Source organism: Megalops cyprinoides, chromosome 23 (assembly GCF_013368585.1).
Source record: "Megalops cyprinoides isolate fMegCyp1 chromosome 23, fMegCyp1.pri, whole genome shotgun sequence".
Classification (NCBI taxonomy): domain Eukaryota; kingdom Metazoa; phylum Chordata; class Actinopteri; order Elopiformes; family Megalopidae; genus Megalops; species Megalops cyprinoides.
This window is the reverse complement of record NC_050605.1, coordinates 14,372,246-14,397,756: the sequence shown is the minus strand read 5'-3', so window position 1 is coordinate 14,397,756 and position 25,511 is coordinate 14,372,246. Positions and strand designations below refer to the sequence as shown.

At 45.9% G+C, this 25,511-nt stretch overlaps 2 protein-coding genes across 2 annotated transcripts; both read left to right on the top strand.

Moving 5' to 3' along the window:
* Window positions 1–235: 235 nt before the first annotated feature.
* On the top strand, window positions 236–3,636 carry hyal6 (hyaluronoglucosaminidase 6). Its single transcript, XM_036518462.1, has 3 exons — window positions 236–1,171; window positions 2,122–2,211; window positions 3,187–3,636. Exons 1-3 carry the CDS (start codon window positions 236–238, stop codon window positions 3,634–3,636), a joined length of 1,476 nt encoding a protein of 491 aa, XP_036374355.1.
* Window positions 3,637–15,574: 11,938 nt separating this feature from the next.
* On the top strand, window positions 15,575–24,120 carry LOC118770429 (hyaluronidase-4). The gene is made up of 4 exons (XM_036518085.1): window positions 15,575–15,662; window positions 20,829–21,820; window positions 22,418–22,507; window positions 22,692–24,120. Exons 2-4 carry the CDS (start codon window positions 20,867–20,869, stop codon window positions 23,085–23,087), a joined length of 1,440 nt encoding a protein of 479 aa, XP_036373978.1. The 5' UTR covers window positions 15,575–15,662; window positions 20,829–20,866; the 3' UTR covers window positions 23,088–24,120.
* Window positions 24,121–25,511: the final 1,391 nt, after the last annotated feature.

Below are 25,511 nucleotides of genomic sequence, written 5' to 3'. Positions count from 1 at the left end.
CAGTCAAATGGCACCTTTCTTTGGGAATAGAGCAGTATTGTCCCGAGGAATCTGGAACAGCAAACCTCGCTGACCCCCCTCTCTCGCGTCCGTTCACAAGCGCTTTTGATTATCCGTGCTAGCTGAACCTGATGATGTGTTTATCTTTTAGAGAAGATGTTATTTCTGTTATTGTTGTTGTTGTTTTGTCTTAGTCTGGAAGGAGGACTAATTGATCCATGCGGACTCCGGGGCAATGAATGCCGTTTGCCCCCTGCTGATTGGCTGGCTGGCAGTGGCTGTGTGCGCGGGGTTTTGGGGGGCCTGCGGGCAGCAGCTGAAGATGGCCCGAGCGCCTCTGCTGCCGCACAAGCCCTTCATCGTGGTGTGGAACGCCCCCACCGAGTCCTGCCGCCTGCGCTTCGACGTGGACCTGGACCTCAGCGTCTTCGACATCGTGGCCAACCTCAACGAGACGCTGAGCGGGCCCAACGTCACCATCTTCTACCACACTCACCTGGGCTACTACCCCTACTACGGCCCGGACCTGTCTCCCGTCAACGGCGGCCTGCCCCAGAACCAGAGCCTGACCAAGCACCTGAACAAGGCCCGCTCCGACATCGACAAGCTCATCCCCTTCAAGGACTTCCGGGGCCTGGGGGTGATCGACTGGGAGAACTGGCGGCCGCAGTGGGTGCGGAACTGGGGATCCAAGGACATCTACCGCAACAAGTCCAAAGAGCTGATAAGGACGGACCACCCGCAGTGGCCTGACAGCAAGGTGGAGAAAGAGGCCAAGGAGCAGTTCGAGAGGGCAGGCCAGGCCTTCATGAACTCCACCCTGCTGCTGGCGGAGGGCCGCCGCCCGGACGGCCTCTGGGGCTTCTACTTGTTCCCCGACTGCTACAACTACGGCTACAAGCAGCACCCGCACAAGTACACGGGCGAGTGCCCCAACGTGGAGCACGTGCGCAATGACCACCTGATGTGGCTGTGGAAGGAGAGCACCGCGCTTTACCCCTCCATCTACCTGGACTACGAGCTCAAGTCCACGCCCAACACCCTCAAGTTCGTCCACTACCGCGTCAAGGAGGCCATGAGGATTGCGTCCATCGCGCGCGGTGATTTCACGCTGCCTGTGTTTGTGTACTCTAGACCCTTTTACGCCTACACCTTTCACGTGCTCTCAGAGGTAAGCCGGTGAGGGAGCAGGACAGTACAGTGATAAGGAAGAAAAAATCAGCAGTAATTGTGTTACTTTACATTACATTATTGCCATTTAGCAGAATCTCTTATCCAGAGTGACTTACATCGATTACAGTTTTTTTTTTACAATGTAATCCATTTATACAGCTGGATATTTACTGAAGCCATTGTGGGATAAGTACCTTGCCCAAAGGTACAGCAGCAGTGCCCTATAAGGGAATCAAACCAGCAACCTTTCACTTACGAATCCTGCTCCTTAAACACTATGCTACACTGCTGCCCAGCTGTTACTGAGCACAACAGTCCCACAATGAGCTGAAAATTTAATTACCATATGGCTACCATCGTATGGATATAGCGTCTCTCCCCTGACTTCTTCTCTCTCAGCCTCATTGTTAAACCACAAGTTGTAAATCTCCCAGTGGTGGCCTATGAAGTGTTCTGATTGCCAGTTGTAGTTAAACTATGACAGGAATGGCGCGTCTTAGTTTCTTAGCCGAGCTTACTTAGCTTAAGTGTTTTTGTTTCGCTTGTTTTCTTAGCTTAATTTTTCCAAGATTTAATTTTTCCAAGATTTAATTTTGCCTGAAGTGACAGCAGGAAAAATTGGAAAACTGTCCACTTGTTTCCTCACGATGAACTGTATATTAAAAATAAAGGAACCTTTAGTGTTCTTCTGAGCTGTGATCCATGCCCCGGTTTTCATAAAAAGTGACTAGGTGAATTGGCTAAATAAGTGGCTGCCCCTCCAGCTAATGTGTTCTGGCAAAATATGGCTGCTTAGCAGGGGCCACATATTGGTGGTGGTTGCAGTGAGTGACCTCCACTCATTACAGAGCATATTAAGATCCTCAGAAAGGATGAGAGGTGTTGTATATAATAAATGAATAAATGAATCGATGAATGACATTCACATACCTCTGCTGTGTCTTCCAGAGCGACCTGGTCCACACTATCGGTGAGAGTGCAGCTTTGGGGGCCGCGGGGGTAGTGCTGTGGGGATCATCAGAATATGCCCGCTCTCAGGTAGAGAAATCACCTTTGCCTGCACGTATCTAACAATGCATGAATGCTCAACAATGAGAGGAAATACTACAGAGAACATTGCCAATACACCTATGAGAAAAGTCTGTAACTCTGTGAGGTTCTGAACTGTGACATTATTAAAATATTCCTCACCGTTTCTTCTTCAGAGTGCCAGTCTTTTGCGGTGTTGACACGACCTCTGACACCTCAGAGAAGGAGGAGGGGGCTAGATTAATTTACTACTGCCAGCAGTTCTGTGCTCCACTGAAAACAAAACATGGCCAATTTTGTGGGTCCATTTACTTCCTGTTTATAAGAGGCACAACAGTATATATTTATTGTGTCAGCAAACTTGGTGATTGCAGAGCGTCATCAGGATGGTAGTGGTTAAAGCTCATAGAATTACCCAGTTCCGAAGAGCTGTAATTAGCTTGATGTATGTGATAGAGCAGTTTATCATGGTTGAAGAAGTAAGGTTATATACAGGCAGAGGGATAACATTTACAAAATGTTTGTGTATTGGAGGAGAGAGTGCTATGGTTATGCGTTTGTTTTTGTAAGTTCGGATTCCACCACGCTTGGAATGAGCTGTGAGTAATGGAAAAAAGTAACACTATCTTAATTTGTTGTTTTCACGTAAAGGAAATTGACGTGTGTTGCTGTCAGGTTGAGGGATAAATCTCTCTCTGAGAAGGGTGCGCAAATCACAGTGTCTCTGTATAGTGAAGGAAAGAGTAGATCTCAGTGTCTCAGCGACGGAGAGTGCAAATCAAAGTTAGGGGTTATATTCACACCATAAAATAAGAGTGTCTCTATACAGGAAATGATTGTGTTCACACTGAATCTCAGTATTAAGAGAAATTGTTCAGGGGATTGTGAATCTCTCTATTTCCGTCTATATCCAGGATCACTGTACAGTGAAGGAGAGAGGTTTAGGGGAGCGTGAATCTTGTGGTCTCTATGTCTTGGTTCCAGAGGAACTGCCTGGTGGTGAAGAAGTACATTGACGGGCCCTTGGGGCACTACGTCATCAACGTGACGTCAGCGGCCAAGCTGTGCAGCAAGGCGTTGTGCAAGAAGAACGGGAAGTGTGTGCGGAAGAGCCTGGAGTCCGGGGCCTACCTGCACCTCAACCCCCGTTTCTTCCGGATCCACAGCAACCCGGGCTCCCAGGGGCCCCGCTTCCACGTCAGCGGGCACCTCAACAATGACGACATCCTGGACATGAAGCACAAGTTCACCTGCCAGTGCTACCAGGGCTGGACGGGCATCTTCTGCGAAATGCCCGAATCTCCGCCCTACCCCCCGCGCCCCCAGGACGGCCTGCTCACGGACATCCTGGTCCTCCTGTCCCTCCACTTCTCCTGCCTGTCCGTCATCACCTTCCTCGCCCTCTGCCTCATCATCAAATGCCTCATACTGTAGGGCGGTCGTACTTAGACTGCCCACAGGTCAAAGGGCAAACCGCATCTCCCGTCATAATGTACGCACGAATGCCGCACCACAGCCGTCATGGCAGCCCACAGTGGAGAGATTAGAGTGTAAATGCCAGCTCACCACACTCAGCTAAAGGGCCAGTTTGACTGAAGAGTCAGTGTCTGGAGTAGTGATGGTTTATGATGTCCTTTTGGCACTTGTTGCACTGTAGAATTAGTGAGAACAGAAAAAACAACAGCACTCTAATGCTTAATACTGTATATTTTTGGAAATGTAGGATATAGATTAATTAAATGTCTTGTTTAGTCAGCTTAGGACTACTATTGGCATATGAATAAATATATTTTTAAATATATTCATTTTTCCTCTTTAACTGATCTAAGGGCCTTACAAAGAGGTCATGAGTAGGGGCTGGGGTTCATTCAGCTGCTAAATGGCATGACGTTTTGCACTCAAATTTGGGAAAACAGTTAAGCCATTTCTTTCCAATTTTTAGAAAAAACATATTTTTGCTCAGATTGGTTAAACTGGTTGGTTAGACTGCATGCACTCACCATTTAGTCATGATGCTACATCACCATCACTGCTGGAAAGACTGTGTCACTGGGATGTTTGAACAAATCTCTCCCACATGGGACTGTCCATCTATCTCTGAAAAACACTGTTCACACACATTTTACAACAAGCGCACCATGGGACCATGCTGATCTAAATGCACTCCCCATCTCACATTGGTTGGCAGTGATGCATTCATGCACTCTGTAATTACCGGCAATAACTCAGTATGATTTGTTGAAGGGTATTACGACGGAGTGCATTAGCAGTGGTCAGCTGCAGGAGAAAACAAAATGTGACATATGGAGCAGCTCCGTCCAGGGAGACACTGGATATATTAAGACCACAGTAATGAGAATGGGTGCCACGGCATTGTGGGTAATTGCAGGCGGGGAGGAGTGTGTTTTTACAGTGATTATGAAAGGAAGAAAGGGTAATGAATGAGAGAGGGGAGGCAGGGGGTGGCGGCCTGCAGACCCTGCAGATATGAAGGGGAGAGGGGCTGGGTGGCCAGCATGCTCATCACTCCGCTGTCATTGGTGGTGCCCCAAATTGATGCCTCTGCCCTGGGTAGCGTGATAATTATGGTGTCGGCCATTTTGCAGAGTGTTCCAAATCAATGGGTGAAGATAGCGTACTTTATGGTAAAACGCTATACTGAAACATATACTTAAAGGGCATTCTTCTACGTAGTGTATGTGAACCGTCACAGAAGAATGTTCCCAGAGTACATAGTGCTGTCAGAAAACAATGGTTAATTCTAAACAAAATAGGGCCCAGACTTGTTTTATAGCTGCAGTTAAGTTAAGCCTTAACTGGGAAAGGTCTTATATTCTAAACATCCCAACCTCACCATCAGCACATTTGTCATTCTTTATAAAAGCAAAAAAAAAGTCATATCAAAGGTTGTCTGAATATCTGATATGTTTGACACACCTCTGCTTAGTTTAGACTGGGCCTTTTTTCCACCCCCGAAGACAGGAAAATAAACCTGAAACGGCTGTGTGCACATATTTGGTCTCAAACATAAAGCAGGAATCGGGCGTCAGACCTAAACCTCTTTTCCAAAGCATATTTCATTTTTATTTTCCTTTGCAAACTGATAAGCCATGGCGTATTAAGGCATTTATTTAGCCAGGTTTCATTTGCTGATGCTGATGCTCGGCGCTGATTAGAACAGCAGAAAACGCAGCGGCCGTGACTGCGTGTTTGGGAAGGGCCTGGGGCTGCCGGATGCACGCTCCACGGCCGGCTGAGAGTTTCTGCAAGGTGGGCAGATCCCGTATCAGCACAGGGTAAAGGATACGTGGATTAAAGAGTGCCTGAGGTTTGGTGGGGTACGTCCAACACAAGCAGCGATCCTGCTGGAGAAACACAGGGAGGAAGGGGGCACCGGGGACATGGAGGGTATGAAAACCATGTGACCTCACTTTATTCACACCCCAATTAGAACACATCAAAGGGTAAATTGTCAGGATTGCTAATTACTAGGGAAAACGCTGCGTTTATTACGTGTTTGTGTGTGTGTGTGTGTGTGTGTGTGTGTGTCTGCGTGTGTGTGTGTATACACATCTGGAATGGCCTCCAAACAGGTCTCAGGCAGCATGAACATCGATGAAATTTTGTTCTTGTTTCACCTGAAACAGGTGCAGTTATCATCAGCACCACGCAATTTGCGATTTTACACATAATCGTTTTTTAATGTCACAAATCCGCCTGTGAGTTTTAGATTAAGTTCAAACTGAAGTCAGACCCACAGAAATCAAACAGATCATGAGGCAGGTTCATGAAACTGATCATTTCTGTCTTGAATTACATTTAAGAGCAGCTACAGAATGCAGTATGTGCTGTAATGCTGGATCAAGTGACAAACATTTAACTCTAAGAGCATAATTAACATTGCAGTTTAGTTTTGGGAAATACAAATTTAGGTTGGTTTGATTGATTCAGTGTTGTTGTTTTTAAATGATTCCAAAACCCTTTCCTGCTCAATGATTCAAACTAAAAACAATCTAATTCTGCAGGTGGGCAATTATGGAGATTAAAAGGGATAGCTCAGGCTGTTCACCTAATTACAAGAGTTATAAAACAGCTTTGAATGTGAATTAAACAAACAAACTCTGATAATCACACTTGTTGACTCCTGGATCAGGTTGATTGAAAGCAACATGCAGCTTGAAAAGAAAACAATTTATGATGCGGTTATGCATCAAGGCCAGCACAGGAGGGATTCCAAACACTATCGTCAGATTTGTTTTCTGAAGGAAGGGATCATTTCTGTGCTTTAGAGTATAAACAATCAGACAAGGCAAAACCACCCCTTCCAAACACATATGCACCAGAGAGAGAGAAAGGGGAGGACAGGAGAGATCAATTTTCCCCTGTGTATGGCAACTCAAGACCGATGTAGTGGAAACGAATCCTATGAGCCTCCCTCCAACCCCCCGTCCCCTTAATTTTTCCTTTCGGCAAGCTACCAATTTGGGCTCCCTCACAAAGTCACCACATAATGGTAGGTTTGGGGAGGCAGAGGGGAACTTTGGCATAGTCTCCCTTCATCCACTGTTTCACAGGTACCGCCGCGCAGCAAAACATGAAGGGAGAGCTTCTCGCTGCTCTCCTTCTCCATCCAGGAAACTCGACTCGCATCACTCGCTCTGCGAAAAAGGAGAAACACCCGGGCGTGTTATTTCAGATGAAGAAATGTGCCGGCCGAGAGTTTTCTTTGCACCGATTTTCAAAGGCTCATTTGTTATTGCCCATGGTTAAAAATACAAGATGATCGCCCGTATGCGTTCTTCATTAGAGCGCGGAGGAATGAGTTTGCCATGTCTCCGTGTGCAGTTTCTGGGGACGCGTCATTGTGGAAAAGCTGCGATGTGCCGGCCGCTGCGTGGACAGAGGCCTCGGCGAGGGCAATATGATGTCACCTCCCTGACCTCAAACATGGTTTCCCCTGGACTTTGATTTTCAAAACAACAGCGACACCAAATAACCTCATTTAAATTTAACAATGAACCAGGGCATTAACCTCAATAGAACAGCGACTGTTGCAGTCTCGGAAAGCGGCGTAATTGCATGTTTATTCTGAAAAGGGAGACAGGGTCATGTTTGTGTCAGACGGCACATTGGGGTGTTGTCATTTCTCACTTCCATTTCTCCGGCTCTCCCTGCAGCATCAAACAACCAGCAGACAACACACAGGTCCTTAAGGACTCTACAAAAAAACCCATAAAATTAGCATAGGCGTGCCATTGTGTTTTTCTGTACGCATTTCAAAAAAGCATTGCAACAATTACAAATCTGATTTAATGAAAAACCTGCATCATAGGCCTGGCACAGGTATTTGCACGTATATGGTAAATAAGTGGGTGCCTTTGGCTTCCTCCAGGGCGCTGGGAAGGACAGCAGTGCTGTGGGGATATACAGGGAAATAGGCCAGACAGCAGTGCTGTGGGGATATAGAGGGCACCAGGAAGGACAGTACAGTTGTGGGGACAGACAGGGGATATGAAGGACAGCAGTATGTTGGGGATAGACAGGGGATATGAGGGACAGCGGTATGTTGGGGATAGACAGGGGATATGAGGGAGAGCGGTATGTTGGGGATAGACAGGGGATATGAGGGACAGCGGTATGTTGGGGATAGACAGGGGATATGAGGGACAGCGGTATGTTGGGGATAGACAGGGAATTAGGAACGACAGCAGTGCCGCGGGGACAGACAGGGCTGCGGGGACAGGCAGGGCACTGGGGCGGCTGGTCTGCTTGTGTTGCCCTTTGTTTTCCACATGCTGACTTTCCTGCTGTGGGTCGCTCATTTTTTTTTGTCTTTAAATTTGAACCGGGGCTGTTTTTCCTGCATTTCTGTGGTTTCTCTCTGGAGCACAATATTATCCAGTGGCGCCTTCATTTGAACTGGGGGGTTGGGGAGTTGTGGGGAGGGGGGAGGGGGGGCTTGTGGTAAACATTCCCAGCTCCTCATATACACATCGTTTTCAGACAATAAACACCTATCATTACTAATCACACCACAAAGAGGGTGCTGTTAATGTCCTCTTCACTTCAGGAAAAGAGATGATCTGATGTGTCTTTATGATTTGAATGTGTCCACATTTCTAATTATTTTTCCAAGTGGTTAAGATTTTGCTGAGTGGTTAAGGTGCTGAGTATGGGGTAAACACAACTGCACATACATTCTTTAATTAAAAGCCAGAAGGAACATCATTTGTTGGTGTTGCAGATCTTGATACTCTTTGTGTTGTTGGACAAAGAAAACAAAACAAAAAAGAGGCCTCAAATCACACACACACACACACACACGTGCACGCACACACACACACACGTGCAAGCACACACGCAGTAATGGTTGCACATCTTTCTATTGCAGTGTTTCTTATCCCTGTTCCCATGATGTATGTACATCATTCTATGCAGTTTAACTCTTCTAATTACCCCATTTCCTATTCCCACTATATCAGCTGATACACATGCCATAAAGATCAGCGAATCTGTGCAGAATCACCATAAAATTGGATTTGTGCATCCTCTGTATGCTTGTAGCGGTGGATCATTTTTGCAGCTTGATCTGGTGAAGGAAGACACAAGTACCATATTTACATGCATATTAATATTCCCATGTTAATCCAAATTTTCAAGTATTCCGACTATGACATTGAGTCATGTAAAGAACCTGTTCTAACAACCATAACCCAAATAGGCTAGTGCAAGAGATTGTGGGTCATAATGCACTTGCTATCTAGCTCACATTGTTGGTACAATGATGAGGCAACTCTTCACAATAATCGTTTTGGTAAAAGACCTAAGAAAATAACACACCATAATGTTGAGCAGCTCTTCTGAGCGACTCTCCAAAATAAGAAAATTTGTGGAAAAATTCACATCTCTCTTTGCAGGGCTACCATATACAGTATACAGAAATATTAGTGTTGGTCATATTTCATGGTGCATGGAAATAGCTTATTTGGAATATAAGTGTAACTAGGGTAATGACTATTACCCGGCATACTGTGTGTCAGTAAACATAGTCACTGACATCTACTCAAACTACATTGGTGTTGAATTATGTCCAAGACAGTCAAGCCTCCAGGTCTATGAGGCTATGATCATTGGAGTGTTTGTAATTCTGAATGCTGCTATTCATTTCATTGCCTTTGATTCTGGAGATTTTGACAGGCTAGCGCCAAAGAAAACAGCGAGACCAACATTTACTAATGATTACACTCTAATTTTACATGCGCATTTAAAGTAAAAAATAGCCCAACAGGGAGGGGGAAAAAAACTTCTGCTTTGAATTGTGGACAAAACAAGAGTCAAGAGTTGAACAAAGAGTTTTGGAGAAACTGTGTTTTCCTGCAGAGGTACTGTACATCAAGCCGTGTCCTCAGCCATCTGTCGCGATCACAGTGTTCCTGTAATTTCGCTGCAATGTCATCACATTAAGATGTCACAGAGACCTTGATGATGTTTTCGTGTAAGCAGACCTCAGCTCCGTTCTAGCGCTCCGCTCTGTATAAATGATGCATATCTAGGCCCCATCATAAGACTTTTCCCATTAAATAATATTACAGGGGGGAGAAAAAGCGAAATGACTGTAATTCCGTAAAATGAAAACAGCCCGTTTGATTTGGGCAACAGCTGCAGAGGGTTTACGCGGCTCGCAGTAGGCAGGGCTCGCTCACACACACACACACACACACACACACGGCACGGAGCTCTTCCCGCGGCACGTCACACACTCCCCGTTCCTAATTGTCACCTTCTCGGTCTATAGTTGACTTCGGCAGACGCCAGCTCTGTAATTTCCTTTCCGCTTCAGCAAAAAAACGTTTAGGAATGAAAACTAACACATCGTCATCGCCATCCTCACTCAGCTCCTTCTTTCCAGGGGAAACTGTGCTAAAATTGGGATCCTCGAAGACCATTATGACACAGGAATTTATGTGTAAAGAATATACAGTAGCAATATATTTCACCATCATTCAATATCAGTCGAATCATCTGTATATAATCTCTAACAATATTCATTTATTACAAAGAACAATTATGTAAAAATAAGCTATCAACAGTCCACATCCTTTGACTCAGCATAGTAAACACCCCTAGCGTAAGTCAAACATGCTTGACCTTTTGAGCTGTTCACTTACAACTTACATACAATGACTTGTCCTAGAAAGTGATGGTTAAAGGTAACTTGTTTTCATCTTCAAAAAGAATTGTACATTGTAATTCATATCAAAATCATGAAGTTGGATTTATGTGATATATATGTGATATATGTAATGATATATGTAATAATATTATTGTATAGATGTAATAACATTGTTGATTACTTCTAATATTGTTGACTATGGCTTTTTGCTTGTGTTGTACTGTGCCTCACTTGTAAGTTGCTTTGGATAAAAGCATCTGCCAAATGACTAAATGTACTGTATATCGAAATGTAAATGTAAAGGATTTGAGATCATATCGACACAATCTCAGCATAAACTTCCCTTGTTTGATTCAAATAAAACACCTTTAATGACCCCAAGGATATGACTAGCTGACTCTTGCAGTACAACCCCCCTCCCCACCTCCTCCCTCCCCAATTAAGTAAAGTCTAGTATTCTTCTATTCTTCCACTGTGGTCACCACTGTCTCTGTGAAAATCTCACCCTACACAACAAACCATAAGCAACAGCAAACAGGGCTGACATAACCAGACAGCAAAAGTACTCTGAGAGACACAGCACTCAAACACAGCCATGCTCTGGTGCCATTGTGTCTTTTTTTTTCCCCAGTGATCCTTCTTTTCCCACATTAGAGAAATAACAAGGCTTGGTTTTTTGGACTGACACCATCCCTCTATACTTTTGTAAGGGAAAGCTTGGGACCCGTACAAAATGTTTCGCAAACTTGCCTTGTTCCCGGTACTGTAACCGGGTTGCTGGGAACCGGCTACACCGTTGTTCTGAATCGCACGAACTCCAACATAAACACAGAGATTATGTAAAGTATTATAGATTCATTTCAGCGGATCTGGGTGGAATTGTGCACTGTCTTGGCGCACACACAGACACACACACACAGACAGTCTCGCTAAATGACTGAGATCCACATTGAAAACACAGAAACCAAATTTGGATGGGTTCCCCAGCAAGAGGTTAGCATGGTGGTTTGCTTGACCAGAGCTCCCTGCGTCCTCCAGTGCTGATGCTAAATGACTGCATAGCTCTTGCTGGAGCGGTGTTCATTCCAACCTCACTAATAGCCCCTTTCCCAAGCCACAGATCTGCTGAAGATGAGAGATATTTTCCCCTGGTTGACTCTGCCTCCCAAGGTTCTGTGGGCAGTTCACCATGCTACAGGAAAGGGGGTCAGGCTTGGACCTCTCAGTTAGTAAACCTATTTGAGATCAATGGCACCTTTTACCTTTTACTGAAGGCCAAGACAAATTTGTTCTGCCAATAAGAGGGATGAATGTGTACAGGTATGTAGTCGTCAAGCAAAATTATGAGTCTTATTGTCAATGTAGGTCATAGGTCTGTCTCTCATGGTGGTACTACTGTAACACATCGTGTGTGACTACTGCAGGCATAAAAATAATAATAGGCCTTCTAGTCCCTGGAGAAGTATCATTACAGCCTGAACCCTGCGACTGCCAATTTGGCATAAGCTGTAATGTGGTGCTGTTCAACTTTCATCGTGCATTTCAGTGACAATTTTGACTAACATGACTGGCAGCCTAAAGGTCTGTTTCACTGCTTCCCAGTGAGACACTGCTTCCTGCAGGAACCGTCACTGTGGTCTGCACAGGCCTGGAAATGAGACCCCGCCAAGATCCCCTTGGTCTGAGACCCACAAAGCTTATGCCACATGACCGTGGGGGTACAGTCAACCCAGGATGAGAACAAAAGTTGCATTTGTCAAGCTCCAAAGGCATTAATGTGGGCATAACAGTAACCAGTAACTAGAAGATTATGAGTTCAAATCCCAGACAAGGCACTGGTTTTGTATTCTTATGCAAGGTACTTAACCTAAGCTGTGTTGGCAAGTGTTGAGCTGCAACAAAGGACGATATATAAAAACGCAAGCTGGCCTGGAAAAGGGCCAAGCAAAATAAATAATGTAAAGCTGTCACCTCATCACTCACAGTCCCCTGACATCAGCTTCCCAGCAGAGAGGATGACACCCTGCTCCTCAGCGCCCACACTTCCTGCGTCTGCGGAGTAATTATAGGATGCAGGATGCGCGAGAGCCTTCTGATGAGCTCCCGTCTGGAGGAGGTCGACGGTGATGTCATGTCCTACAGGAGGCTGTAGCCAGACAAAGCGAAGGTGATGGTCTCTTATTTTAAGGAGAGGGGCGAAGGTGGTCCGTCAGCGAGATCTCCCACCTACGGTATGCGGCGGGGTGAGGGTTTACTCGAAAGACCAATCACTGCTCGCGGCGAGGGATGGGAACGCTGCCTACCCCGGAACCGAGGACTGGTCCAGAACCACAGGGGTCAGAGCAATCGCTGGAGGTCTGATCCCCTCGGGGTGAGGGGCTGGAGCAAGCCAGCAAAACCAGCCAGACTCTCCAGGCTGTGGGAATGTGGTTTTGAAAGCAACGGCTCCTTGGGCCCCCCCACCCTCAGCTCGGAACAACCCTGTCTCCACACTGACTGCACGCTGCTGTCTCCTACTGGGAGGAAGTGGGGGGGGGGTGGTCTGTCCAACCAGGCACCAATTCTACTGCATCTCAACATCTGTATCCAATAGGAGATGAGGGATTCGGCCCAGGCCTCTTCTGAACCCGCAGATCTTTTCAGCGCCTCAAATAACAGAGCAGTTTGCCACAGGCTTCACTCTGTCGTACAAAGCCTTTGCTTTAGGACTTCTCTGCAGCTAGCGCTGCATTTTTACTCAGGGTTCGGGGTCTGGTTGGGTAGGTCTTGCGGTAGACTGTCTCATCGCTTTGTCATGGGAACCCTGTTTCAGACAAAGCTGTCTCGAGGGGGTGTCTGCCTCTGTCCGTGGAGGCTCTTGTATGTTTCAGAGTCACGGACCAGCGTAGAGGAAAGAGTGCAGGCATGATCGCCATCTCCACCCCCTCTCATCGGCATGTCTTAGTTCCACGACGTTCTCCAGCCATGTGTACTGTACATGTACGATGACTGATGGTGACAAGCATGTCCATAATGACTACTTACAGTAACTGTTCACACAAAGCCGGTTTATGGTGATGGACGAGGTGCAGCCAGGCTCATGCTCACATGCTGCGTGTGGACTTTCCACCCCTCGCGCTCTCTCCTGCCAGCGCCCGACACTCTCCCACCTCCCGTAGCCTGCTCTGCCAACCCGCCAACACGACCACTTTGACATCTGCTGTGCATTACCGAGCGTCTATATGGCAGGGAGTCTGAGCGCAAAAGTAATGCATTAGTATATACTGTAGCTTTTATGTTGAGTGGAAAAGCAGGGCACTAATATGAACTGTGGGGTGTTTGAGTGAAGGAGCACTGAATTAGTGCAGAGCTGGAGCGAAGGAGGAGTGAATTAATGTAGAGCTGGGGTGGAGGAGCAGTGCATTAGTGAGGAGCTGGGGTGGAGGAGCAGTGCATTAATGAGGAGCTGGGGTGGAGGAACAGTGCATTAGGGAGGAGCTGGGGTGGAGGAGCTGTGCATTAGTGAGGAGCTGGGGTGGAGGAGCAGTGCATTCTTCAATCTTCAGACGGTGTAGATGTAGATGGAGGAGGAATGGTAAAGGAAGGAAGCTGTGGGTTAGGTGAGACCTGGCAGAGTCAGCAATGAGCAGTGGAGAAGAGAGCCTGAACACCCCCACACCCTCCAAGACAAACAGGATAATAGTTTGCAATATTCAACACTTACTTCAGAGATCCAAGTAAGGGTATAATCAGACCTGACACAGACAAACACGAAAGAATCTGATTACTCAGGAGCTTGAGGGGCTGCAGTCGTTGTTCGGATGCCGAGAGGGGCCCGGGGATCCGACTTTGCCCCGTGTTATTACAGTCTGTCAGAGTCTGGGATTCATTCACAAAGGACAAAGAAACTGTTCTGTGTTTACTCCTCGGCACAAAGCACCAGACTTGTGATTACACCTTCGTGTCTGCTCTGACACTGACTCCCGCTGCCTGCCAAACACGTCTGCACTCCCTCATTGACCCTAATACCTCACAGCTACTGATGAATTTCATCTGACATTTAAACCTATCGCGTACATGAATAAAAAATAAGGCGAAAATGTTTGTAACGTAAGCAATATCTGCACCCACTATCGCTTGTTACAGCGTGAGGGGGTTAAGGGTTCTTCCAGAAGCAAATACGCCTTTTTTAACTTAAACCTGACTAAGCTGCTTATGTTTCTGTCATTCACCAGCACTTGCAATCTGGAGCTCTTCAGTGTTGCACGGCAACTGTTCGCAGAATTACTTAAAGCTACAAACTCAAAGAAACGCCCTATTAGACCACTAATTTACTATAGGATCTGATTGTTTAGATACAGAACAAACACATGTAGTTAATCGGACTATTTCACTCACGATTTCTAAGTGTACAAAGACAGATTTTTAAACATTATGAAAATATACCTAGGTTTTACAATTAATATGTACATTTGTATAATACACACATTCTACAATTGTACTATGGCAAAAAGTCTCTTGTGTGGCCTCAGAAAATTTCTGTGTTCTGAAACGTTTAAATGATTGATATCTTGTGGCAAACGGATATGGGTAAGCAAAGGTATGTCAGCAGAGGCTAGTTAAGATGATGTGCAATATCAGACCAAGCCATGAATAACTGACCTCTGACCTAACCCACATGCGGGGCGGAAGGAGATGAGCAGCGGGCAGCATGTTGTAGAGGAAGCAACCCAGATCTTTCTTGCTAAAACGAGCCCCGAAACATGCTTGCGTTCTTTGCTTTCTGAGCCTGTGCAAACGGCATCCCGGCCGCGCTGCAGCGGCACGGCACATGACAATCCACGCTCCTGTGCACCGCGGCGCACTCGCTCTCGCACGTGCACAGGCAGACACACCGAGGCCCCAGATAATGCTGATTGATGTGGAAGAAACTAAGACGTCCCTGCGCAGAGACTCCCGGAAAGGATCAGGCGCTGACGACGACACACACAGTCAACGGGATTTGGGCTGGAATCTCCCTCCTCCCCACTCCTGCGCTAATCGCTGTGTTGTGGTGGAAGTCCTACTGGTGGCTTCTCCTCCCCCTCAGGAAATGCTGCCCCCCCCCCTCTCTCTCTCTTTCTCTCTCTCACTCTCGCTCTCTCTCTCCCTCTCTCTCTCTCTCACTCTCCACAGTATAAAAGGGTACGGGGTGGTTTGCGTTGCAGACAGAGCCGCCGTGGGAGGAAACATGCTGGAGAGTTGGCTGCGCTCCCTCCATCCTCAGGAATGTGTCTTCAGGAGTAGCCGAGCGGTGTGGGACCCATGGGTGAGTCTTCCTCACTCTTCCTCAGGGCCAGACCTCTACAGGACGGCGCCTGGGGGCACACCTCCATTTTTCAGCATCTGACTCTACGCACAACTCATTCAGAAACGGTACTAACTCAAACGTATTAGGTGACAGTGAGCCAGACAAGGGTTGCATAACACAGGTATTTTTAAAACACCGCTTCACAAGCTGTAATCAGACACTGCCTCTGTCAACGTTCTGTAGTGTAGCAGCGTAAGGGGGCGTGTCCTCTTTGAGATTGTGCTCCTTAACTCACAAGTTGCTACTACTAACCTCTGCTCTGCCCTGACCAAACCGTTTTAGAAGTCTGGTCCGTGGCGCTATCACAAATACCAAAGAGCTGCTTCCTGGCATCACCAACATATCATGTGAAGCCTTTTGACAGACAGTGCAGTAGTGGACTTTGCGTGCGATATGTAATTAGCTGTGGAAACAAAAGCTGAACGAAAACATCTGCAAAACGTTTGTTTTGTTTAGGACAAATTTCTACAAACTCGGCAAAGCGCTGTAACAGCATTTATTGCTGTGGTTTGGACAACCGCTCAAAATGTTAAAAAGCGAACAAATGTTTCCAAGTAGAGCGAGGTCATTAAAAACTAGATAAAATGTAGGATCAGACATCACAGCCCCTCGCTCCTTTGATACAACCTCGACTCAAGTGGTAAAACCTTGTTACTGCGTCCCTTTGAAGCAGACAGGCAGACATACATGCAGACAGACACACGGATGGAGCCGGATGCAATATCCTAGAGGCAAGGGTAATGAAGGGCTTCTGGTTGAAGTATTTTCCTAGAGACTGACATTCAAGAGGCAAACCCCCCCCACAGAGAGCAGTGCTGCCAGGTCTGTGCTATCAGCTGACAGCTGACTTCTACCTGATGGGTCCAGTGCATCTCTGGAGAAAGTCAGAGGGATGAAGCAAAGACATAATGCGTTACTGTGGGATCAGGACCGCAGAATAAATGAGCAATCATTCACACTGTAGTCTCAGATCACACCGTGTACTGCAAAGTTCCATAAGAGGGAAATCGCCTGAGCCATTAGACAGTCCGCACTGTGGTTTGTTTTGATCAGGAGATCAAAGATCAGGCAACTTTGATCAGGAGATAGAGGTCTGATCACAGGGCCTCCACTGGGAAGAGAGATCTGATCCTAACTCTGGCCACTGGAGATAAAGACCTCAGCCTTCTAGTTACTTCTCTGGCTTGGAGCGGGATCTAAACACTTCACTTTCTTTAGCCAAGCAAGAGATCTATGTGAGTACTCGGTAATAATCTCATAAGCTAACCATTATGGAGATTACTGTACAAATAAGGATAAAGCGCCATAGCAGTTATTGAATGAGGCAGCCTTTGAATGTTTCACCCCAGTACCGTTGCTGTCTCTGCACTTCAGAGAAACCTGTTCATTTACAGGTCACTCTCACAGAAATGAATGTCAGTGTTCCTTCTGAATGGATGTAAGTATGGTCTCACTTTCTAGGAATAAATGCGTTAGCACTGACATGGAGCGCTCAGTGATAACTGTCCCCCAACGCAGCTTTACTTCAAGATGGAAATGGGTCCTATAAGGGCCTGTAATGCCATTGTAAAATCTAAGATTCTTCATCTTGTGATCACAGGATAATTATCTCACAATGTCAATATTTGAAAAACCTGCAAAATCTCAACATTACGAGATAGTTAACTCTGTGTTTTTAATATTAAATGTTTTAGATTTTCATTCAAAACCGCCAAGCTGCCGCATGAAGAAATAACCTTTTAAGCCGGTAGAGTGTTGAGGGAGGTGCAAGGAAGCTTCTGCTGCTGCTATAGCATCCGTGGTCAGACGGGCCACCTGTTGTTTATGGCCGTCAAGAGGATCAAGTGTCCTTTCAGTGCTGGAGCCAACCATCTTAATTAATTTATTAATTGCATTAGTGTCGCTTTTGTTTAAATCCCCACCACAGCACACACAGTATAGGCAGCCACTCGCTGTATACCCCGAATGACCTCAGCTTCCTTAGGAAAAATAACCAGATTTTTCCTTTCCTACCCAGAACCTCTGTGTTGGCTCTCAAGTCTAATTTGTTATGTAGGGTATATGCACACCCCAGTCAACACAGCTAATTCTTTTCATTTGTTAACATCAAACAGCTCTAACAGCTGTGAGAAATTATTCGCAAACCACGCTACAAGCACAACAGAATGCTGTTGTCCCCTTCAATAATGCACACTACAATATAGGAACACTCTGAATACCTGTGTAGGTGTCAGGATCCATGATTGAGCAGGCCATTTACAGTGTAGAAGGTGAGCAGAAAAGGAGAAAGACCAATCCCCTTGAAAGCCGCAGAACAAGAATGTAGATTTTGTGACATGTGGTCATAGAAACTCACAAATTGTCCTCTAAACAACAAACTGACCGGAACCCAGGTAATCATTGGTAATTGTAAAGAGCTGCTGCATGTCAATGAATTTATGACAAATTCTCCCCTGAACTTTTACGTAGAAGAAACCATGTACAAGTATGTACCACAGTGCCAATTAAAAAAAATCCATACTTGCTTTTATCAACTTGTTGCTATAAAGTTAGACTAATACAGTAAATATAAATATTTAGTTTACTTTCCCACAAACAGCAGCACGTTGACAGCCATTCACCCTACAAAATGTATGAAACAGTGACACCTTGTGGCGAGATCACATACTACCAAAAATCTGAATTTTTCCCCGACCAGCGGATGTTGAACGTGCGCAAATTTTTTTTACCTAAGATGCAAATACAGTTTACGATGGTGTTATATTTTGTCACAATCTTTGTCACAGTTTTTACATCTCAAGTTGAAATGATGCGAGTAGCCAAGACAGAATGTTGCTTTGCATTTGTTTTTAAAATTTGTTTGAATAGCCCCAGGTGGTCAAGATTTTATGACACAAAAAAAGAAAAAAAAGGAAATACAGGAAAATGACACTAATTTGTCTTTAATTTTCACAGATTTTCCCAGTCTTTAATGCTGCTCTAAACAGACAGGATTACATAAACACTGTGCCATCTGTCTTACTGTCTCTAACAAACTTCTTTTAGCCGCAGTTTATTTATTTTTTTCCCGTGCACAAAATGCCCTGACGAAATTGCAGTTATTACACTGAGCCTCTGTTTATGAGAATGTAGCCAAAGACAAAGCTGTGAGGAAATTCAGGATTTCACCTTTCTCTGTACACCCCCTGCGTAGACACGCAAGGCTTTGTGTGGGGGGATTTCTGACATAGATCCATGTGGACATGACAGTGTCTTTTGTGTGTGTGTGTGGGGGGGGTCGACTGCACCCCCCGTCGAAGTTTCACATGACACTGGTACTTACCAATAACAATAGCACATCATCCTCCCAAGCAGGGCTACTTAACTCTGGCCCTGGGGGACCGGAGGGCCTACTGAATTTCATCCCATAATGGTCCATTCAATTAAGCATTGTCCTGACTGAAACTATTCAGCCCCCCTTCTGTGTTTCCAAGAATGCGAGAGGTAGGAAGGGAGGTGGAGTAACCTTTTGGGTTGGATCACAGCCTTGTTAAGTAGCTCTGTACTACAAAATGGCTGTTTTAATGCAGAAATAACGAAAAGAACATATTTTTTCTACTACTGTATAACAATACAAACACATACCCAGCGTATGAGAGCGTACAGCAGGCCACTATGTTATTTGTGAGCACCGTCGGAGAACTGGAGACTGATTGCGCAGGAAGTCGCTTATTTCAGCCCTTCCTGGCCACACAGTAAACAGCAGACTTCAGAAATGAGTACCCTCAGATTTTTTCCACTAAATAATATAACCACCATGTAATTGCTTGCTCCTACATTATCCCTGGAATTCCGTGCGATGCATTTTCTCTTTCAGATTTGCTGACGGCTGGCATTAATGATGTCCACATACGTTATTATCACTATAGTTACGGCTGATTAGTTCCGCCGTTTAAGTTTCCCCATACATAAAACGCTTGTGTCTGGAAGCATCCCGTCCCACCCTCCATCAAAAGCAACTCTGCAACTCAAAGGCCTTTGGGAAAATGTGACTGGGTCCTGCTGAGGTTTCCAGTTCACTCACAGACATTCCTGCTCTCTCTCTCTCCAGTGTGAAACACACAGCTAACTCACACCTTAGAACTCTCCGCTTCATTCTATCAGTGCTATTACAAAGCCATGATCTGCTTCATGGCAGTCTCTTCCTTTACCCCGAGACGATGAAACTCCTTTATTGCTGGGTATGAGATATTGTTGTACACACACTGGGTAAACACATCTCTGAGGGCTTCGACGTTGGCATGCGAGTCTCTTTGCTGGCTCAGCCGCTGTGTCATTAGGGCTATGTGGGCAAGACGCTGGTCTGTGTTCACTGTGATGTGGACAGAATGCCATTGGTAACTCTACTCCAGGGTCTGGTCGGGTCTCTGGGTGTGAACTGAAGTCCACATTATGGCCTCTGACCTCATGATGTCCCGAAGCAGTTTGAAAGCCTATTTATACCTCAACAGACTACTTCACAGGAAATTCTTGCATAGCTTTCAGACTGGGGGAAAGCCAAGGCATCACAACACTTATGCCAACACAGAATAAGCACACACAGTGAAATCTATGTTAGGAAGAATTCCTTAATGTTTGCTCCGTATCCTCAAGTGGTACACTACTGAAAAACAATAAAGAAACAGATCCACATGCAAAAGAACAAGGCACTATCTTCTCAAGGTGATCCCCAGCTTGACTTCAGCAGATTAGATGCTGAAGTGCTGATGGAAGGTGAACATTACACTACTGTCATTTAGCAGACGCTCTTATCCAGAGCAACTTACATAAGTTACCATTTTTACATGCTATCCATTTATACAGCTGGATATTAACTGAAGGAAGTTAAGTACCTTGCCCAAAGGTACAACAGCGGTTCCCCAGCAAGGAATTGAACTAGCGACCTTTCGGTTACTAGCCTTGCTCTTTACCACCACACTACACTGTTGTCCATAAGAACAGAAGAGCACTGTGAACAAGCCAGTCACTCCACCACTTTACCACTAGTCTTTAAAATGATAAAATTAAATTACAGAGGCAGTTTGAATGTACTCCTCCATCCCTGGACTTCATTCCCCACTAACCTCTTTGTCATCCCTCCCCCAGGCTGAGTGACATCTACCTCCAGTGAGACGAGCAGCAGGATGCCCAGTGCGCCAGCGAATGCCCAGCCTCACCACATCACACGCGTCACCTGCGCCCTCACCTGCTCCTGGCTGCTCCTCGTCGTCCATGCCAGCCCCGCCCAGAAACCCGCCAAGCTGCCTCTGATTGGCCGAAAGCCCTTCATCGCCGCCTGGAACGCGCCGCTCGACATGTGCACCAGCAAGTACAACGTCAGCGCCAACCTCAACCTCTTCCACATCAACGGCAGCCCCCGCGCGGTCATGACGGGCCAGAACGTCACCATCTTCTACGCCAACCGGCTGGGACACTACCCGCACTACACGGAGCAGGGCACGCCCATCAACGGCGGCCTGCCGCAGAACTGCAGCCTGGATTCCCACCTGCGCAAGGCCCACCGGGACATCTGCCACTACATCCCCTCCGAGGACTTCCAGGGCCTGGCCGTCATCGACTGGGAGTACTGGCGCCCGCAGTGGAACCGCAACTGGCACAAGAAGGACATCTACAGGCGGAAGTCGCGGGAGCTGATCTCCCGGGCGTACATCAATGTCACGGAGGAGCAGATCGAGGAGCTGGCCCGCGGCCGGTTCGAGAAGAGCGCCATGGCGTTCATGCAGAGGACGCTGCAGCTGGGGACCCGCACCCGCCCCAACGGCCTCTGGGGATACTACCTCTACCCGGACTGCCACAACTACAACCTGCACCAGCACAACTACACAGGCTCCTGCCCCCTGCTGGAGAGCCTGCGTAACGACGAGCTGCTCTGGCTGTGGAACAGCAGCACGGCGCTCTTCCCCTCCGTCGCCATCAAGAAGTCCCACGCGGACAGCGTCAGCAACCTGCACTTCTCCCAGTACAGGGTGATGGAGTCCCTGCGGATCGCCTCGCTCACCTCCCTCGACTACCAGCTTCCCATCTTTGTCTACACGCGGCTGAGCTACAGGGATGACGCTATGGCCTTCCTCACCACGGTAACAGATCAAATGTTCCACTCACTGCTTATGTGTGTGTGTGTGTGTGTGTGTGTGTGTGTGTGTGTGTGTGTGTGTACGTGTGTGTGTGTTTTTAACTGTGCACAAAAGGCACATATCATAGTATGCACATGTACTCTACTTGTAATGAGGGAGTTTAGACTAATGGACCAGAAGACTCTGGTCTCTATTAGGGGAGACTGGGTATTAAAGGATGACTTCATCAAAATGGTGACAAAATAAATAAATGCTGTGACTTACCTTACAGTTTAGTAGGTAGCTATGAGTAGGCCTACTGAAAGGAAAAAAAAAAACAAGTTTGAATGGAGAAAGTTCCATTTCCTTCCACAGTTCATTCAGTTATAATACCAACTCCAACTACTTCTTACTAATGCTAAAGTGCTCTTATTTTCAGTCGGTGGACACATTTTATCTCTTGTACATAGTACCAAAGGATTTTGTCATCACTGCTCATTCTTGAACCAAATCTTCCCGAAAGATCGCCATCTTGTGGTCATATTTGGTAAATGAATATTGTACTGTGCAGGCTAACTCATTCCCTCGATTGAAGGCATTGTTATTCCCGTTGTATTACAGAAGGATCTGATCCACACTATTGGGGAGAGCGCTGCATTAGGTGCTGCGGGATTTGTGATCTGGGGAGATCTGAACCTCACCTCCTCCAGAGTGAGTCCACGCAGCACTGTATTTTACCCAAAGTTTACATGTATTTACACGGTCATTGCAACGTTTAGATAGGAGCAAAGCAGTTATTACGTCTTTGGATATTTCCCATTATAAACATTTTTTGAACTTTGACTTGTTGGAACTTATATAAGATAATTTATTACCGTTTTTTTCCCTCCCTCAGCACAACTGCTCGCGGGTGAAGTCGTTCCTGGCGCACCGCCTCGGCCAGTACATCACCAACGTGACGCGCGCCGCCGAGGTGTGCAGCGACTTCCTGTGCCGGAGCAACGGCCGCTGCGTGCGGCGGGACCCGCGGGCGCCGCACTACCTGCACCTGAGCGGCGACAGCTACCGGGTGGAGCCCTCCGGGGACGGCCAGTTCTCCGTCACGGGCTGGCACTCACGGCGGGAGCTGCAGCTGCTCGCCGAGCGCTTCCGCTGCCACTGCTACCAGGGCTACGGCGGCGAGCGCTGCGACGCCCTCGGCGCCCCGGGGGACGCCGGGAGCTCCGCCGTCAGAACCGGGAGCGCCACTGCCGTCGTTCTGGTGCTCCTTATCTTGAACTTCGTCGTCTGACGACTGTCTCTGAAAACACAGAGAGTATGGGCGTGCTCATATTCACCAAAGAACGGTTATAGGCTCTCAATAAGCTTGTGTTGCAATAAGCTTACTATTATTGATTCAGTTTTTTTTTGATATATTGCAAAGAGTTTATTTTTATATGATACAAATATGAGCCAGCCATAATGGAGTGATGCTGCAAATGTATGTCTTTCAATTTTTTTGTTCAGAAGTGTGCAACCACTCACTAAACATCACCTACAATGCATAAATGACAACAAGAGCAATACACTTGTGAGGAGTAGCTGCTGTTTTTGCCACAGAATGGCTAATGCGTTTGAGGTGAGCTACTCTGCAGTGCAGGAAATTGAGGTGGGTGGACACATGGGACCAGTGGGTAAAACAATCTAAATGGATGAAAATCAACTAATGCATTCCGGTAAGCTTTTCTGCAAAGAGTAATGGGTTGTTCCACGTACTCCCAAACCGTCCTAGTGTTTCTTTACTGACATTTCTTATAAAACTACCTGTTAAAAAGAATATTTTGTTTGGTTCATTAAGAGGAAAGGAAACTGCAGAAATTGTAGATATGAAAACCACCCATGCCAGCATTTTGGTTAGGACTCCTGGAATGAGGAAATGAGGAGGACAGGAAGGAGAACTAAACAGCATCAGAAAACAATGTAAGCATTATAACTTGTTTTAACCCTTGCAAATGAATTATCTTTGAGTGACTATGCGCTGTGTGAAAACAGGGTATTATTGGACAGACCTTGTTTTCTTGAACAAGAATGTAAACCCACACACGAGGGCACTGTGTTGCTTGAATGTAGAACCGTTGCAGCGAAAAGGTTAATGTCAATAACCATTCTATATTAATCATATTATTAAGCCATTGTATGCACTTGGAAATATTTTGAAGCGTTTTCTTTTGATATCCTTGAATACATAGTGTATCTGCTCAGTGATGGTTAATGGATTTTGTTAGTAGTTTGTTCCTGCTGTTGCCATAGATTGTCATAGGACCTGGGAAAACCAAAGGAAAAGTCTCCCCAAACAACTCATGACTTGCCAAATTAGCCAAAATCCCAATTATGATGCTTACATCATGTTTTTTTTACAAGAAAATATGAGTAGAGAGTCATGGATGCATATGAATTGGTGTTTACAACCACTAAATCCACATGACATCAATTAGTATAGCAACATTCTGTAGGTTATTTGGACCTGCACTGGAATTCACAAACCTATGAGTAAGGCATCTTTGATTGTCTCTGAACTTCCTTTGAATGTATACAAGGCAGCATAATGAGGAACAGCAGTAAGAAACAGCTGTCTTGATTCATTGTCTGCATCTTGTCTTCTGTATCTCTTTCTTTCTCCCTTCCACATAAACTCACTCTTAGGCAAGTCATCTCACATGCGAGTCCATTTAAGCAGCACCTCAGGATAGAGACTTTAACACAGGGCACAAAAAATGGCCCTGATCATCTACTCAGAAAAGTCAACATTTTGAAGGGCAGCTCAATCCTGAGATATGTTTAAACAAGATACCTTTGTGACCAAAGCAAGTGTTCGAAACCGCAAAGTGCACTTACATAAGTCTAAACTAAATATTGAACTGATTGTAATGACTGGCGCTGTAAGATAATAAATGATATAACTGGAGTTAATTGTCTCTCTGTCCTTTATTTTTCCCAGAACAGAATTCATTCTCACCTCTAGCCTGCGCATAGGGAAAAAGAAATGACGCAGTGCACAACAAATTGTTCCCTTAGCTTAGCTTACCCTCCCATGACATTATGTCCCATATGGCTACAACATGCTCACTCCTTTGTACCCTCTTCTTGGTCTCACAATAAAATGGTAACAGTTCAAAACTGCGTTGTGTACAGTGTCATTCTTTCTCCCTGCAGCCTCCAACCCCTCTGCATGCATTTTCCTCTGCAGTGCCAAGGTCTGCATCACTCATCAGCTCTTAAGGCCTTTCTTCCAGCATTCAGTGTTGCACAGCAGGTGCTTTCAACCATATAAACATTCACAATCAACTGTGTTGTCTTTAAACAGTAATCATTGAAGGATGTAAATGAAGACCCTTAAGGCTGTAACAAACCCAAACAATGGGGTGGGTGCCTTATAGTAACACATCCAGTAAGGTAGCCAGGTGCTTACTGACTGGTGGGTTTAATTGGCTTCACAAACATAAAGCAAGCACGCTGACTGGGAGGAGAAGACGATTTGTCTTTTTGGAAGAGCTGAACTGTTGCCTTTATATAGTGATAGCAGTGTACATATATTCTGATTTTTTTACTGTTATACTTTTAAACAGACTGATTAAAGGTATGACTGCATGACTTGAAATGTATAAAAAATGTAAGTTCTGTGCAGAGAATTCTGTAACAATCCCACTGTGATTGTTACAGTATACTTGTTATTCCT

What these genes read in the sequence shown, in the direction of transcription:
- hyal6 (XM_036518462.1), top strand. Translation starts at nt 236, where the DNA reads ATGAATGCCGTTTGCCCCCTGCTGATTGGCTGGCTGGCAGTGGCTGTG. An exon ending in CCTTTCACGTGCTCTCAGAG is followed by an intron (nt 1,172 to 2,121) that starts GTAAGCCGGTGA and finishes TGTGTCTTCCAG; the next exon opens with AGCGACCTGGTCCACACTAT. An exon ending in CAGAATATGCCCGCTCTCAG is followed by an intron (nt 2,212 to 3,186) that starts GTAGAGAAATCA and finishes TCTTGGTTCCAG; the next exon opens with AGGAACTGCCTGGTGGTGAA.
- LOC118770429 (XM_036518085.1), top strand. Translation starts at nt 20,867, where the DNA reads ATGCCCAGTGCGCCAGCGAATGCCCAGCCTCACCACATCACACGCGTC. An exon ending in CTATGGCCTTCCTCACCACG is followed by an intron (nt 21,821 to 22,417) that starts GTAACAGATCAA and finishes GTTGTATTACAG; the next exon opens with AAGGATCTGATCCACACTAT. An exon ending in TGAACCTCACCTCCTCCAGA is followed by an intron (nt 22,508 to 22,691) that starts GTGAGTCCACGC and finishes TCCCTCCCTCAG; the next exon opens with CACAACTGCTCGCGGGTGAA.